The 12,749-nt window shown below is 41.1% G+C and overlaps 1 protein-coding gene across 1 annotated transcript in view; it reads left to right on the top strand.

Annotated features, from left to right (window-relative positions):
* Positions 1-12,749, top strand: part of CUBN (cubilin) — a 263,561-nt gene that overhangs the window by 191,501 nt on the left and 59,311 nt on the right. Inside the window, exons 52-56 of the mRNA XM_079913331.1 lie at positions 771-892; positions 1,439-1,664; positions 3,184-3,371; positions 8,911-9,067; positions 10,484-10,633. Of these exons, the coding sequence (XP_079769457.1) occupies positions 771-892; positions 1,439-1,664; positions 3,184-3,371; positions 8,911-9,067; positions 10,484-10,633 (843 nt within the window). The remainder of the gene's footprint in view (positions 1-770; positions 893-1,438; positions 1,665-3,183; positions 3,372-8,910; positions 9,068-10,483; positions 10,634-12,749) is intronic.

The following is a 12,749-nucleotide window of genomic DNA, read 5'->3' as shown; positions in this document are numbered from 1 at the left end:
CTTGGAATTTGAGTACATTTATTGTTTATAGTTCTTAGAGATCTCCTTTCTTTCCATTAAGTTGGGCTGTGAATCAAATATATTTTGGTTATAATTTTATTTAACATTTCTTTGTGTTATAACCAAATGGTTGGTTGGAGAAAAGAGTGAGATTGATGATCTATTCAGTCAACCATGTTGCCAGCTGGTTTTTCTTTCTCAGATTGAAAGAAAAGAGTCAGATTTCAGGAAGCAGTATTATTTGTGTGGAACATCAGACCATACCATGCTTTGGAAATGTATCCATGTTTCAACTTGCTATACTAATATACACTTTGGTAGCTGATTACAATATATGTTCTTGTTGTCAAACGACAAAGTCTTTAGTTATGGTCCTCATCATATTCTTCAAGCTTACATTTATTTTCACAGGCCTAGTGTTTTGAAGAAAGGCAATGTTCTTTCCTTTGTCCCTAGTGCATTTACTGTCAGTTCTATGCTCATCTAATTATTCTCCATTTATGGTTCAGATAATCTTCCTTCTCCTTTGTATCAAACTTGAGCCTGCCTTCACTGTGTGATTCCATTTGATTAACACTATATGGGATTCTGTTTATTTCTAATCTTCCATCTAGTTTTACTTTGCTTTCATACAGTTTCATCTATTTGTTCATTTATTGTCCTTTTTTTAAATCATAAAGTACGATGGCTATAAGTAGTATTTACTTTGGCTTTACAGAATTTGGTGGTTTTTTTCCTTTCTTATTTAGAAGTTTACAATCTAATTTCAGACTGTGGTGGAGTACAGATAGGTGAGAGTGGAGTGATCTCAAGCCCCAACTATCCAGCCTCTTACGACAGGTTGACCCACTGTTCTTGGTTGTTGGAAGCCCCACAAGGCCACACCATCACTGTGAGTTTTGATTAGTGGGTAAAATAATTCTGAAATTATACAACAAAAGTACCATGTCCTGTGTGGAAACAGAGTTCTTTCAATAAGCAAGTGATTAGAATAGGCTTTGATCCAGGTCATCTTCTCCCTAAAATTCTCTGATTAGCGTATATACATTGGCATCTACAAGTTTACAACTAATGAAGAATGAAATATCTTTCATTCTTTTTCAAGCACAGGAAAAGCTCTCTATAGAAGATAGTTCCCCATCCAGAAAAGAGATGTATTTATATTCTTGATATGAGTTGCCATCCCAGCCCAGGGGACTGAGGATGACCCCAATGAGTCCCGTTCTGGGAGAAATATCCCTTCTCAAAATTTCCAAGAGAAACTTCAGTAAGAAGAAAATAGAGGAGGACAAGGGAGAATGAAATAAGAGACATAAATACAAAATTATATAAATTAAAACAAAATAAAAGGGTGTGTAAGGACTTCAGTCGAACTCTACGTAGATAGGCTCACTTACAGCTCAGAGTGTTTCCTCATTTCTTCCCTTTTCTCCTGCAGCTGACATTCAGTGATTTTGACATTGAAGCCCATTCAGCCTGTGCTTGGGACGCTGTCACAGTCAGAAACGGTGGTTCCCCCGGATCACCCATCATAGGACACTACTGTGGAAGTTCAAACCCCAGGACAATCCAGTCGGGTTCCAACCAGCTGGTGGTGATTTTTAACACGGACCGTTCGGTGCAAAACGGTGGCTTCTATGCTACATGGAACACAGAGACTTTGGGTAAAAGAAAGAACATTCTCTGCGCTTACTGTCGTTTATCATCGATGTATTTTTAAAATTTATTAACTAGCCCAACAAGTATACCTTTTGTACCTACTCTCTGTCAGACTCAATTCTAAATGTTTACACATGACATCTCATGAAGCAACCTTGTAAGGAAGACACAGTATCAGTGCACATTTTCTCCACTTGCATGGGTGGAAACAGGAGAAATGGGTGGATAATTTGCCCAGCTCGTGGAGCTGACGATCAGCAGAGTCAAGATTTGAATGAAGACAGCAGAGCCCAGAAACTTTGATCTTAATACTTCACCGTGCTGTCTCCACAGGCAAAGGGCCATGGTACAACTAGGGAATCACAAGTAATAGAAAATATGTGTTGGAATCACAAGTAGTTGAACATATTTGGACCATGGAGGCAGAATGCTGAGTGGTGAGCTGAGGGCAGGAAAATAAGTAGTCCACATCCTGGAGAGCCTTGGCTTCTATATTATCCCTCGAGCAGTGGGGAGCTATCTGAAGAGTTCTGAGCAGCAAAGTGACAAGATAAGATTTGTGACTTAGAATGAATGCTGTGTATGGGGCAAAACATGATAGATTCTATTTCAAAAGATTACTTGTTGTACCTGCAAACGATGACATTTCATGGAAATTTCATTTCATGGAAACTCCCAGAAGATATAAGGCTTGCATTGGACACTTTTGTCAGGATCTCATATAGTCTTGCAGCATCACACAGGGCAGCTATTTCTAGAAGAGTCAGGTGTTTGGGGAGCTCTCTGAGCGCTGCTGAAGCAGAGGGGAGCTGAGGTGAACCGTTGGTTTTCCAAGGGTTTAAAAGCAAAAGATACAGGGAATACTCTTTAACTTCATTTTGTTTTGAGTTCATATTTTTTTTTCTTTTGCCATCTCTTAAGAACATACTTTAATATTACAAAATAGTTCTAGATTTTTCTTTCTTTCAATCCCTGTAATTTATTGTTCATCCATCAGCATTTCAATATGAACGAACCAGGTTACTTAATGGAAGATTAAGTGATCTTAATCTTAAGATTTAATCTTAAGATTAAATGATCAAAATCATTTTCTCCCGTCCAGGATGTTAGCGTAAAATTGCAGATGAGTATAGACTTGTATTCTCAGGTGTTAGTGGCAATAAAATACAAAGCTTGAGATTGTTGGGCCACAAATACTACGTAGCCTCAAGGGGAGTAAAAATTATTGCTCTTGTTTGAAGACAGGATAGAAGTCTGTCCTCTTCATGGCAAGGATTAATGGTCTCAGGTGAGTTCAGTGTAGGTGTAACGAAACAGTAACAGCTGTAGCCTCCTGTGGCTTCAGTGACCTTCCATTTGCTGAGAGTCCTTGTTGTGGACCTGCCCCAAAGGTCAGAGACTCATATGTAAGGAAAGACACACTGATATCTCACACTTAGAAATGTGTCCTCTCCAGAAGTCTTCAGTTACCAAAATTGTTATTTTCATCACAAAGTAATGACTTTTTCCATGACAATTTTTCAGGTTGTGGTGGAATACTTCATTTAGACAATGGTACAATCAGATCCCCCCACTGGCCTCAGAATTTTCCCGAGAACGTCAGATGTTCCTGGACAGTCATTACTCACCAAAGTAAACACTTGGAACTCAGCTTTGACAACAACTTCCTCATCCCCAGCGGGGACGGACAGTGTCGGACCAGCTTTGTGAAGGTCAGTGCACTTGTATATTTAATTGGAGCCAAGCTGGTTGCAGGAACGTAAACGTTTAGACTAGAAATGACTCACTGTCTCTCAAAGGAGGAGAAGGACAATTTTGCTGCTTGGATTTCTTGAATGAAAAAGTGAGAAACCTCAACCACTAGGAGTTAAAATTTGGACCACAACACACATTGCCCTGTGACTTTCATTCACTAATACATAAGCAAAGACACTTAATTTAGGAGATTGTCTCGCCTTATTAAATTCTCATGAGCATTTACAGTTCTTCCTTTCTACAGAAACTAAAGAGAGAAGGGCAGATTTCTTTCTTCCTCTCTTTCTTTCTTTCTTTCTTTCTTTCTTTCTCTTTCTTTCTTTCTTTCTTTCTTTCTTTCTTTCTTTCTTTCTTTCTTTCTTTCTTTCTTTCTTTCTTTCTTTTTCTTTCTTTCCTCCTTCCTCCCTCCCCCTCTCTCTCTCTCTCTCTTTCTTTCTCATTTTCTCCTTCTTTTCTTTTTTCTTTCTTTCTAATAGACCCTCAAGGACAAAATGAATCAAAGTCACCATGACAGGCCACATTTAGAGTATCCTATAAAAATTACAGAAGGCTAGACATGCACTAGTGCCAGCCTTCACCTGAGCCTTAAGCGCCCACAAGCTGACCAGACCGTGAGGGACCCATCCATGTAAAATCATGACCGTGGGTCAGTCAGTAAGGCTCTCTTCCTCTCCAGTTGTAAATACTGCTCCTGTGGCACTGACATCACTATTCATTGACTTATGACCGTGATAACTGTATTATAAATTTATTCCATCTGTGCTATTTTATATCTCATGTGTTCTATCGCTAAGAGGACATACACCTTCTAGGGGAAAGAACATTCACCTGGGCTCCGCATCTCTTGCATTTACCACCTGAATGTTCCTCTATGAGCCAATTACACATCTGGGCTTTAAATTACTCAGCTGTAAAATGAAGAGAATAATTCCTACTTTAGTAGGACTGTTTTAAGCATTAGACGTAATATGATATAATAACATAAATAGTGCTCAGTACTTGGAATATAAAACCACCTAATGAGTAGAAGTGGATTGTATTGTCGATGTTGTTGTTATTTTACATGATCTCTCAAATTATGTTTTATATCTAACTGATCCATGCATGCTGTTTCAATAAAAATCCTAGACTTGTATATAATACATGTAAAACAAAACATCGTATACACTTTTCCTAATTGCTTTTTTCATGAAACAAACGAACTCTCTCAGGAATTGAGTCAACATCAAATATATAGACAAAGTAAAGTCTTTCAAGTTCTTCATTGGAAAAGTAGAATGTGAAAAGTTATTCAGTCCCGTTTCTCCTCTGGATGGAATGGGAATCCCTCTGACAGCAGGCAAGGCTGAACCACTGGCGGGTGGGATCCATCTGGAACTCTGACAAAACTCAGTGGCCTGGGAAACACACTCTTTCTCTGCTGGGCCTGAGACTCCAGTTTTTGCCAAGAGATACTGAGGTGGGTAAACAAGACAGGCAAGAGGGGCTCAGCTCCAGCAAGCAGCCCTTAACCTCAAACCTTATACAAAAATTCACTCAAAATAGGGCTTCCCTGGTGGTGCAGTTGTTGAGAGTCCGCCTGCCGATGCAGGGGACACGGGTTCGTGCCCCGGTCCGGGAAGATCCCACATGCCACGGAGCGGCTGGGCCCGTGAGCCATGGCCGCTGAGCCTGCGCGTCTGGAGCCTGTGCTCCGCAACGGGAGAGGCCACAACAGTGACAGGCCTGTGTACCGCAAAAAAACAACAACAACAAAAAAACCTCAAAATAGACCATGAACCTAAATGTAAATATACAGGTATAAACTTTGAGGAGAAAAAGAACAGAAAATCTTTGGGACCTAGAGATAGATGAAAAGTTCTTAGACTAAACCTCCAAAGAATAATCCGTAAAAGGAAAAATTAATACATTTTACCATATCAAAATTAAAAATATGTTCCTCTGTAAAGAGATGAAAAGACAAGCTACAAACTGGGAGAAGAGATTTCCAAAGCACTTACCTGACAACAGACTACTATCTAAAGTATAGACAGAACTCTCACACCCAACAGTAAAAATACAGAGTCCAATTAGAATATGGGCAAAAGATATGAACAGATATTTCACCGAAGAGGATATTCGGGTGGTGAATAAACATACGAAAAGATGTTCAACATCACTACATAGCCATGAGGAAGAATGAGACTTAAAACCACAACGATTGCCACACACCTGTCAGGCTGCCCAGAATAAAAACAGCGACCGCACCAAACCCTGCCAAGCCTGCAGCGTTGCCAGTGGGAACGTACAATGGCACGCCACTCTGAGAAACAGCTTGGCACCTTCTGGTAAAACTAAACGTGCACTCACCATAAGACCCAGCAAGTATACTCCTGGGCACTTCTCCCAGAGTACTGTAAACTGTGTCTGCACCGAAACCTGTGCACACATGTTCAGAGCAGCTTTATAGGCAGTAGACAAAGACTGGAATCAGTGCACATGTCCTTCAACAGGTGAATCGTTCAGTGAACTCCGGTACCTCCGTACCGTGGAGTACAAGTCCTCGGTAGAAATAAACTTTTGACAGGCTAACGATCTGAACAAATCACCAGAGAATTAAACCAAGTGAAAAAAGCCAGTCCCCAAAGGTTACATACTCTGTTGTTCCATTTACATAATAGTTTTGAAATGACAATGCTTAGAAACGGAGGACAGACTACCAGAGGTTAGCAAGATGTGAGTGTGGGCATGAGTCGTGTGTGGCTATAAAAGGGCGACTCCAGGGAACCTCGGTGTTGGACCTGCTTGGTGTCTTGAATGTGGTGGTATAAGCTTGTATGTAACTGAATACACACACACGTGCGTGAGCCTGGGGAACTGAGTAAGACGGGTGGACTGTGTCGAGTCAGCGTCCTGGTTATGATATTACATTACAGTTTTACAAGCTGTTGTTGTTGGAGGAATCTGGGAAATGGGTACAGGGGATTTCTCTGTATCTTACAACTGCGTGTGAATCTGCAGATACTCAGGAAACGTTCTTTTTAAATTGCTTGAGTGATAAAATATCACCTAAAGCCAGGCTGAATTGTACAAACCTTAAGAAACGTCAGAAAGTTTTTGACAGTTTTGTAACGTTTTGTAGGTCCAATATCATTTAAATGAGTTCTAGGTCATAGAACCAATGAAATGAGATCTTGACTGACAGGTAGTGATGAATATTTAACAAGTCTTTACCATGATTATCATTATAACGCCCGTGTTCTTGAGCCACAAGGTAGAGATGTCAGATCCATAATTAATGGCTTCAGAAAAGTATAAGCCCGTGAGGATTCTTGAAGTTCTTTGTTAAAGAACTGGAGATTCTTTCCTAAAAGTTTTAGCTCTTATCACTTCACCTCTTGAGTGATGTTTGTAGAAGTAGCATGTGCAGATCTCTCTGTAAGTCATGTTTACAGTTTAACAGAATGTGGTTAGAAAACTTCTGTATACTGTTTCCCGGGATAGTTAAAGGCAGGGGGTCAGGCGACATAAAGGGGATATTAGGGAAAATAGGGGGTGTGCACTTCTTTCCTGACCTTTTTGTTTGTTTGTTTGTTTTTTTGCGGTACGCGGGACTCTCACTGCTGTGGCCTCTCCCGCCGCGGAGCACAGGCTCCGGACGCGCAGGCTCAGCGGCCATGGCTCACGGGCCCAGCCGCTCCATGGCATGTGGGATCTTCCCGGACCGGGGCACGAACCCATGTCCCCTGTATCAGCAGGCGGACTCTCAACCACTGCGCCACCAGGGAAGCCCCCTTGACCTTTTTTTATCTTTTGATTTGGCAGAATATCTTTGCTTTTGTTCCAGTCCCAGGCACCTCCCATATCTCATAAATGGCAAATATAATTGGACCTCAGTAAGATGATTAACAGCAGGATTCGCAGTGTTTGAGAATCAATTGAAATGATACAACTTTAAAGAGCTGATGGCGCCCTGAACTGGCGTTACCTCACACCTCTTCCCCTGCGCTGATTTGCTACTAGAAATGTTTGTAACGGCTTGGTGTGTGATTGCTTTGTTTGAGGAATAGTCCTGAGAGTGATATGTTCAGAATGAGTAACTTGATGTGAAGGGAATGTTGAACAGTTAAGTAAGACTAATCCAAACCCAATTACCTTCTTGCCTTCCCGGGCTAGATAATTCTTAGTTGGGGGTTTGGGGAGGGGCATCACAGGGCGCTCAGCAGCTCCCCTGGCTTCTGCCCACTACATGCCACGCCCACACCAAATGTGACCATTGAAAACACTGGCAGACATCACCAAATGCCCCCAGGAAGGGCAAAATTGCTCCCGGTTGAGACTCACTGGTTAAACAAGTTTAACCGTCCTTTTCCCCCAATAATGTGCATTTATCACCTAATATCAATATTTTCCTTGAGTGACTCAACACTGTAGATACCATGATCTCTTGCCTGAACTACTGCACAGACTCCTGGCTGATCTCCCAGTGTCCTCTCTTTTCCTTCTCGTCTCCGCTGTGAGCTTCAAGCCTCCTGGAGGCCCCTTGCCACGTTCAGGATGTGGCCCGGACCCCTGACCTGCCACGGGGCTTGCACTGACTGCAGCCCGCCTCACTCCTGACTCAGTTTTCGCTCTGTTTCAACTAGCCCTGCCCCTTCCTGCCCCTGGGGCTTCTTCAGGCCTCTCTTGAAGTCAGGCAAAGCCCCTCCTACACACTCAGCAGCTCCTTTCGCAGTTGGAATTTGCATTTAAACGTGATTCTGTGATTAATATCCTTCCCTAGGTTGGTCTAGGATTGGTTTGATCAAAGTTGGAATTTTGATCCTCACAATCTATTCCCCAGCAACTATTTCTCAAATGAGCATATCATCATTTGCTTCTTGTAAAGTGGCCAGGGTCTACCTGGGAGTTGGTGACGCAGTCTTTAGTGAATTGCAGAGAGACTGAATCTCATCCTTTCTTCAAAATGAACCTTAAAATTCAACAGTGCCAGGAAGTCTTCCATGATTTATCCCAAGTCATGCCAATTACATGTAGACCTGGAATTCATATCCACTTTCTTCCCATGGGCTTCGTGCTTGGTAAATCTTCTCTACTTGCAACCCACACTTTGCCAGCCATCCAGGACAAATGGTAAACCCCACAGTAGCACACATGCTGCTCTGTTTCCCCCGGCATGTAGCAAGTTGAGCTAGATCAGGTCAACTAGGAAACAGCAAGAGGAAACTGGGTAGTGATTAAACTGGGTAGTGATTGAGGGTTGTTTTTTTTTTTTAAATCACTGCCTAGATACACAAAAATGAACAGTCTCCTTGCAAGAGTCACGAACGGGCTATACTATAAAAAAGCAGCCTAAAGAAATGGTTCTCAAAAGAAAATATTGCAGATTTGTGTGTTTTATTTACTATTACGTTTAGTCTATATACACCTGAGTGCTATTATTTTCCAGCCTGAGCACAAATTAAACATTGACGAGGGAAAACCTGGAGCGCTAAGTCATGTTTCTGGCTTTGCCAGGTGTGGGCAGGCACTCAGGAGGCCGACCAGGCCCTGTTAGCCTCGAGCTGTGGGAACGTGGCCCCGGGTCCCGTCATCACGCCCAGAAACGCCTTCACTGCTGTGTTCCAGTCGCAGGAGGTCCCAGCTCAGGGCTTCTCTGCATCCTTCGTTAGCCGTAAGTAGCGCCGAAAACCAAACCCAGGGGCCCTTGGAAGGGCGTGGCTGCCACAGGCAGGCTTGGGGAGAAGGGGTCTGCTCCAGGGTTGGCTGGTCTGGAGGTCCATGGGGAAAGTCTGGGTGGGCCACCTATTCCTGAGTGCGCCCTTCCTTCCAAATCAGCAAGAATGGAACTGAATCCAACCGTAGGTCAGTAGAGAAATGATGTAGAAGGCCTGAGTGCCCGTCGCTAATGTCTGAAATTAACCCTAAAATCCGCATGGGGCAGGAATTGGGCAGAAGCCCAGGAGGCCGTAATTAGTAGACAATCAGCAGGCCGGGGCTGAAGCGCATTGCCTGCCTGCATGGAACTCCCCTGGGGCTGTAAAAACACGGTCTTCCCCCCAGGCCTGTCGGAATGCAGGACTTGCACTGTGAGCTCTCACCCAGGGGATTCTCACGCTCAGTCAACCTTGGGGGCGCTTTCTTCGGGTTTTCCCCTTCCTTCTCTGACAACTACTCACCAGGTAGAAGAGTGGGACGTGTAGTTTTCAAGTCTGAGACACAGTGGTGTGTGTGCTTGTTGGCTGAATTAAATCAAGTAGCACCTATTTGCCAGCCACTGTTTAGGGAAAAGTTTGACGAAAGGAATCAGAGGAAATAATGCAGTGAACAGGTATTTCAGACATGAATAAGAGTGTGGTGTAAAGGCAGTAACAAAAGACCACCGCAGACCTAATTTTAGGTCTTCACTTGGTTCGTTGTGTCTGTGTATGTGTGTGTTTTAATATCAGTTTAAAAGGATACTGATATTTTGTATCGATGTGATAGATAGGGAGTGTGTGGATTAACTAGTTAGTGGTCAGATAAAACAGATGTCATTTTAGTGGTAAAAAGGTAGTTCTCTTCATTTCTGACACCTGGGAATCATGTGAGACTTTTTTGAGTTGGGATTAGTAAATTCAACCATTTTTATGAAGCAGGTATTATTTTTATAGCCATATTACAATGGTAATGAAAAGAACATATTTTTCTATAATATAATAAGATATTTTAAAACTGTTAAGCGTATTGATCTGGTACAGATCACTTTTCATTAGTTTTATTTCTTTAGCTACATGAATCCTCTTCAATCTTTGCTAAGTTATTCTTCCTTTAATATCTTAAAATTAAGTGATTTGCAATGGATTTGTGGTAAAATTTCTACTTAGCCCAAAACTCTGCATCATTTTTCTAAAAACTATATAATATTCTGATTTTGCATATTTATTTTTAAATCAGAGCTCCGTTCTTTTAGTTATTTTTGCTTCCATTTGGAGTAGCTCAGAGAGTATGTTTCTAGAGAGCTTAGGAAAGTTGAGGCTTTCCCTCACTGATAAAGAGGTGTTGTCTGGGAGAACAAATGTTCTAATGATGGCTTTTTCTTCCCACTTAGGATGTGGAAGGAACTTCACTAATCCTTCAGGTTACATTGTTTCTCCAAACTACCCAAAGCAATATGACAACAACATGAACTGCACTTACATCATAGAGGCCAGTCCTCTGTCCCTGGTCCTCTTGACTTTCGTGTCTTTCCATCTGGAAGGTAAGTTTATTCTTATCTAAATTACAACTGGTTCTTAATAAATGAATGAGTGATAGATAAGCAGAGGCAGAGATTGTCTAAAATCACCATTTGAGGAAAATATTAAAAATGTTGCAGAGTGGAGTTGATGCAAACTTGATTAAAACTCCATCCAATATTTTAAGAACACAAGTATCATCCTACACATTCCATCCAGAGGTTAAAAAATAATGCAAGAGCTTTAAGGACATGAGCATCACGTAAACGGCCTAAAGAAAATAAGTCTGAAATCTATTACATGTTAATCATAGTTTCTAATTTATTCATTTGCGTTTATTCTACACATGTACAGGTGCCTTCACACAGTCACACACACACACACACACACACACACACTATAAACTAGCAAGAGAAACTTCCTTCTGAGTCAAAGTAGGTGCTCCGTAAATGTTGAATGAATGAATTAATAAAATTAATAAATATTTGTGTTCTACTTTCATTAACTCTGACTGTGGGATACTCTCTCATCTTCTTTTTCATTTTCATCTTCATCAGTACCACAGGGACTGGGAAATCCCTAACCACAGTGCCCCTCTGGGTTCATTCCCTGCCTGTTGGTGAAGGGGACAGTGGAGCTGCTGGTCTGGGCTGGGTTCTGACTACACTGGACACGGCTCGATGTTTACCCAGGCGGTATCATACGGCAGAGAAAAGCTCCCTTCAAGTGGATGGGCATCTCCAACCACTCAGTCATTTTAATATTTTTCACGAATTCACTTTTCATTTCTAAATTACAATTAACCTGTACGTTTGCCAAGCTTCGTCTGCCCAACCAAAATTTCTTTCTATTTGGGTTGGTCTCCCATGGCGGTGAAAAGTTAAACTTAGCAAAGTGTTCTGCAGTATTCAGCATCCAGGAAATTTATGTTTCATAAAAATAAAAATGACACATCCGTTCTCATAGGGTGATGAATTATACAAAGGCTCTCCCTGGGAGCACTTTCTGGGACCTCCTTTTCCTACATCTCTACATACTGTAGGTTTTGGAATGTGTTTGCTGGAAGATGCCAGGTACGGACTGATGTTTGTCACTGTACGAATGCACTATGAGGTCAAGTATAATCTTCTCAGCATTCGCTAACACAAACTTCTAGCAATATAAGAAGATGTTCATGATTTATAAAGTATTAAGGGAAGGTAAAACAGTTTATATAAGAGATCCTATTTTTTTATTTAAAATAAACTGTGAATAAAATCTGTAAGACTATTAACTGGTACTTAAAGACTTGTTACTACCGTGTCATAGATTTATAGGTGACATTTATTTTCTTCTTTATATCTTTTCTATTATCTTATAATTAAGGGAATGCTATTTAATTTAATTTTTTTATTTTAATGTTTATTGAAGTATCGTTGGGTTACAATGCTGTGTTTGTTTCAGGTGTGCAGCAAAGTGATTCAGTTATACATACATATATATATCCTTTTTCAGATTCTTTTCCCTTTTAGGTTATTACAAAATATTGAGTATAGTTCCCTGTGCTATATGGTAGGCCCTGTTGGTTACCTGTTTTATATACAGTAGTGTGTATATGTTACTCCCAAACTCCTAATTTATCCCTCCCCCCACTTTTCCCTTTTGGTAACCCTAAGTTTGTTTTCTCTGTCTCTGAGTCTGTTTCTGTTTTGTAAATAAGTTCATTTGTGTTAATTTTTAGATTCCACGTATAAGTGCTGTCGTATGATATTTGTCTTGCTCTGTCTGACTTGCTTCATTTAGTATGATAGTCTCTAGGTCCATCCATATTGCTGCAAATGGCATTATTTCATTCTTTCTTTATGGCTGAGTAATATTCCAGTGTGTGTGTGTGTCTGTGTGTCTGTGTGTGTCTGTATATCTCACATCTTCTTTACCCATTCATCTGTCAATGGACATATAGGGTGTTTCCATGTCTTGGTTGTTGTAAATAGTGCTGCAATGAACATTGGGGTGCATGTATCTTTTCAAATTATAGTTTTCTCCAGGAACTATAGGCCCAGGAGTGGGATTGCTGGGTCATATGGTAATTCTATTTTTAGTTTTTTAAGGAACCGCCATACTGTTCTCCATAGTGGCTGCACCAATTTACATTTCCAC

This window comes from Stenella coeruleoalba (genome assembly GCF_951394435.1).
Source record: "Stenella coeruleoalba genome assembly, chromosome: 2".
NCBI classification, from domain to species: Eukaryota; Metazoa; Chordata; class Mammalia; order Artiodactyla; family Delphinidae; genus Stenella; species Stenella coeruleoalba.
The sequence above is the reverse complement of the archived record's forward strand: the minus strand, read 5'-3'. Positions and strand labels throughout refer to the sequence as shown.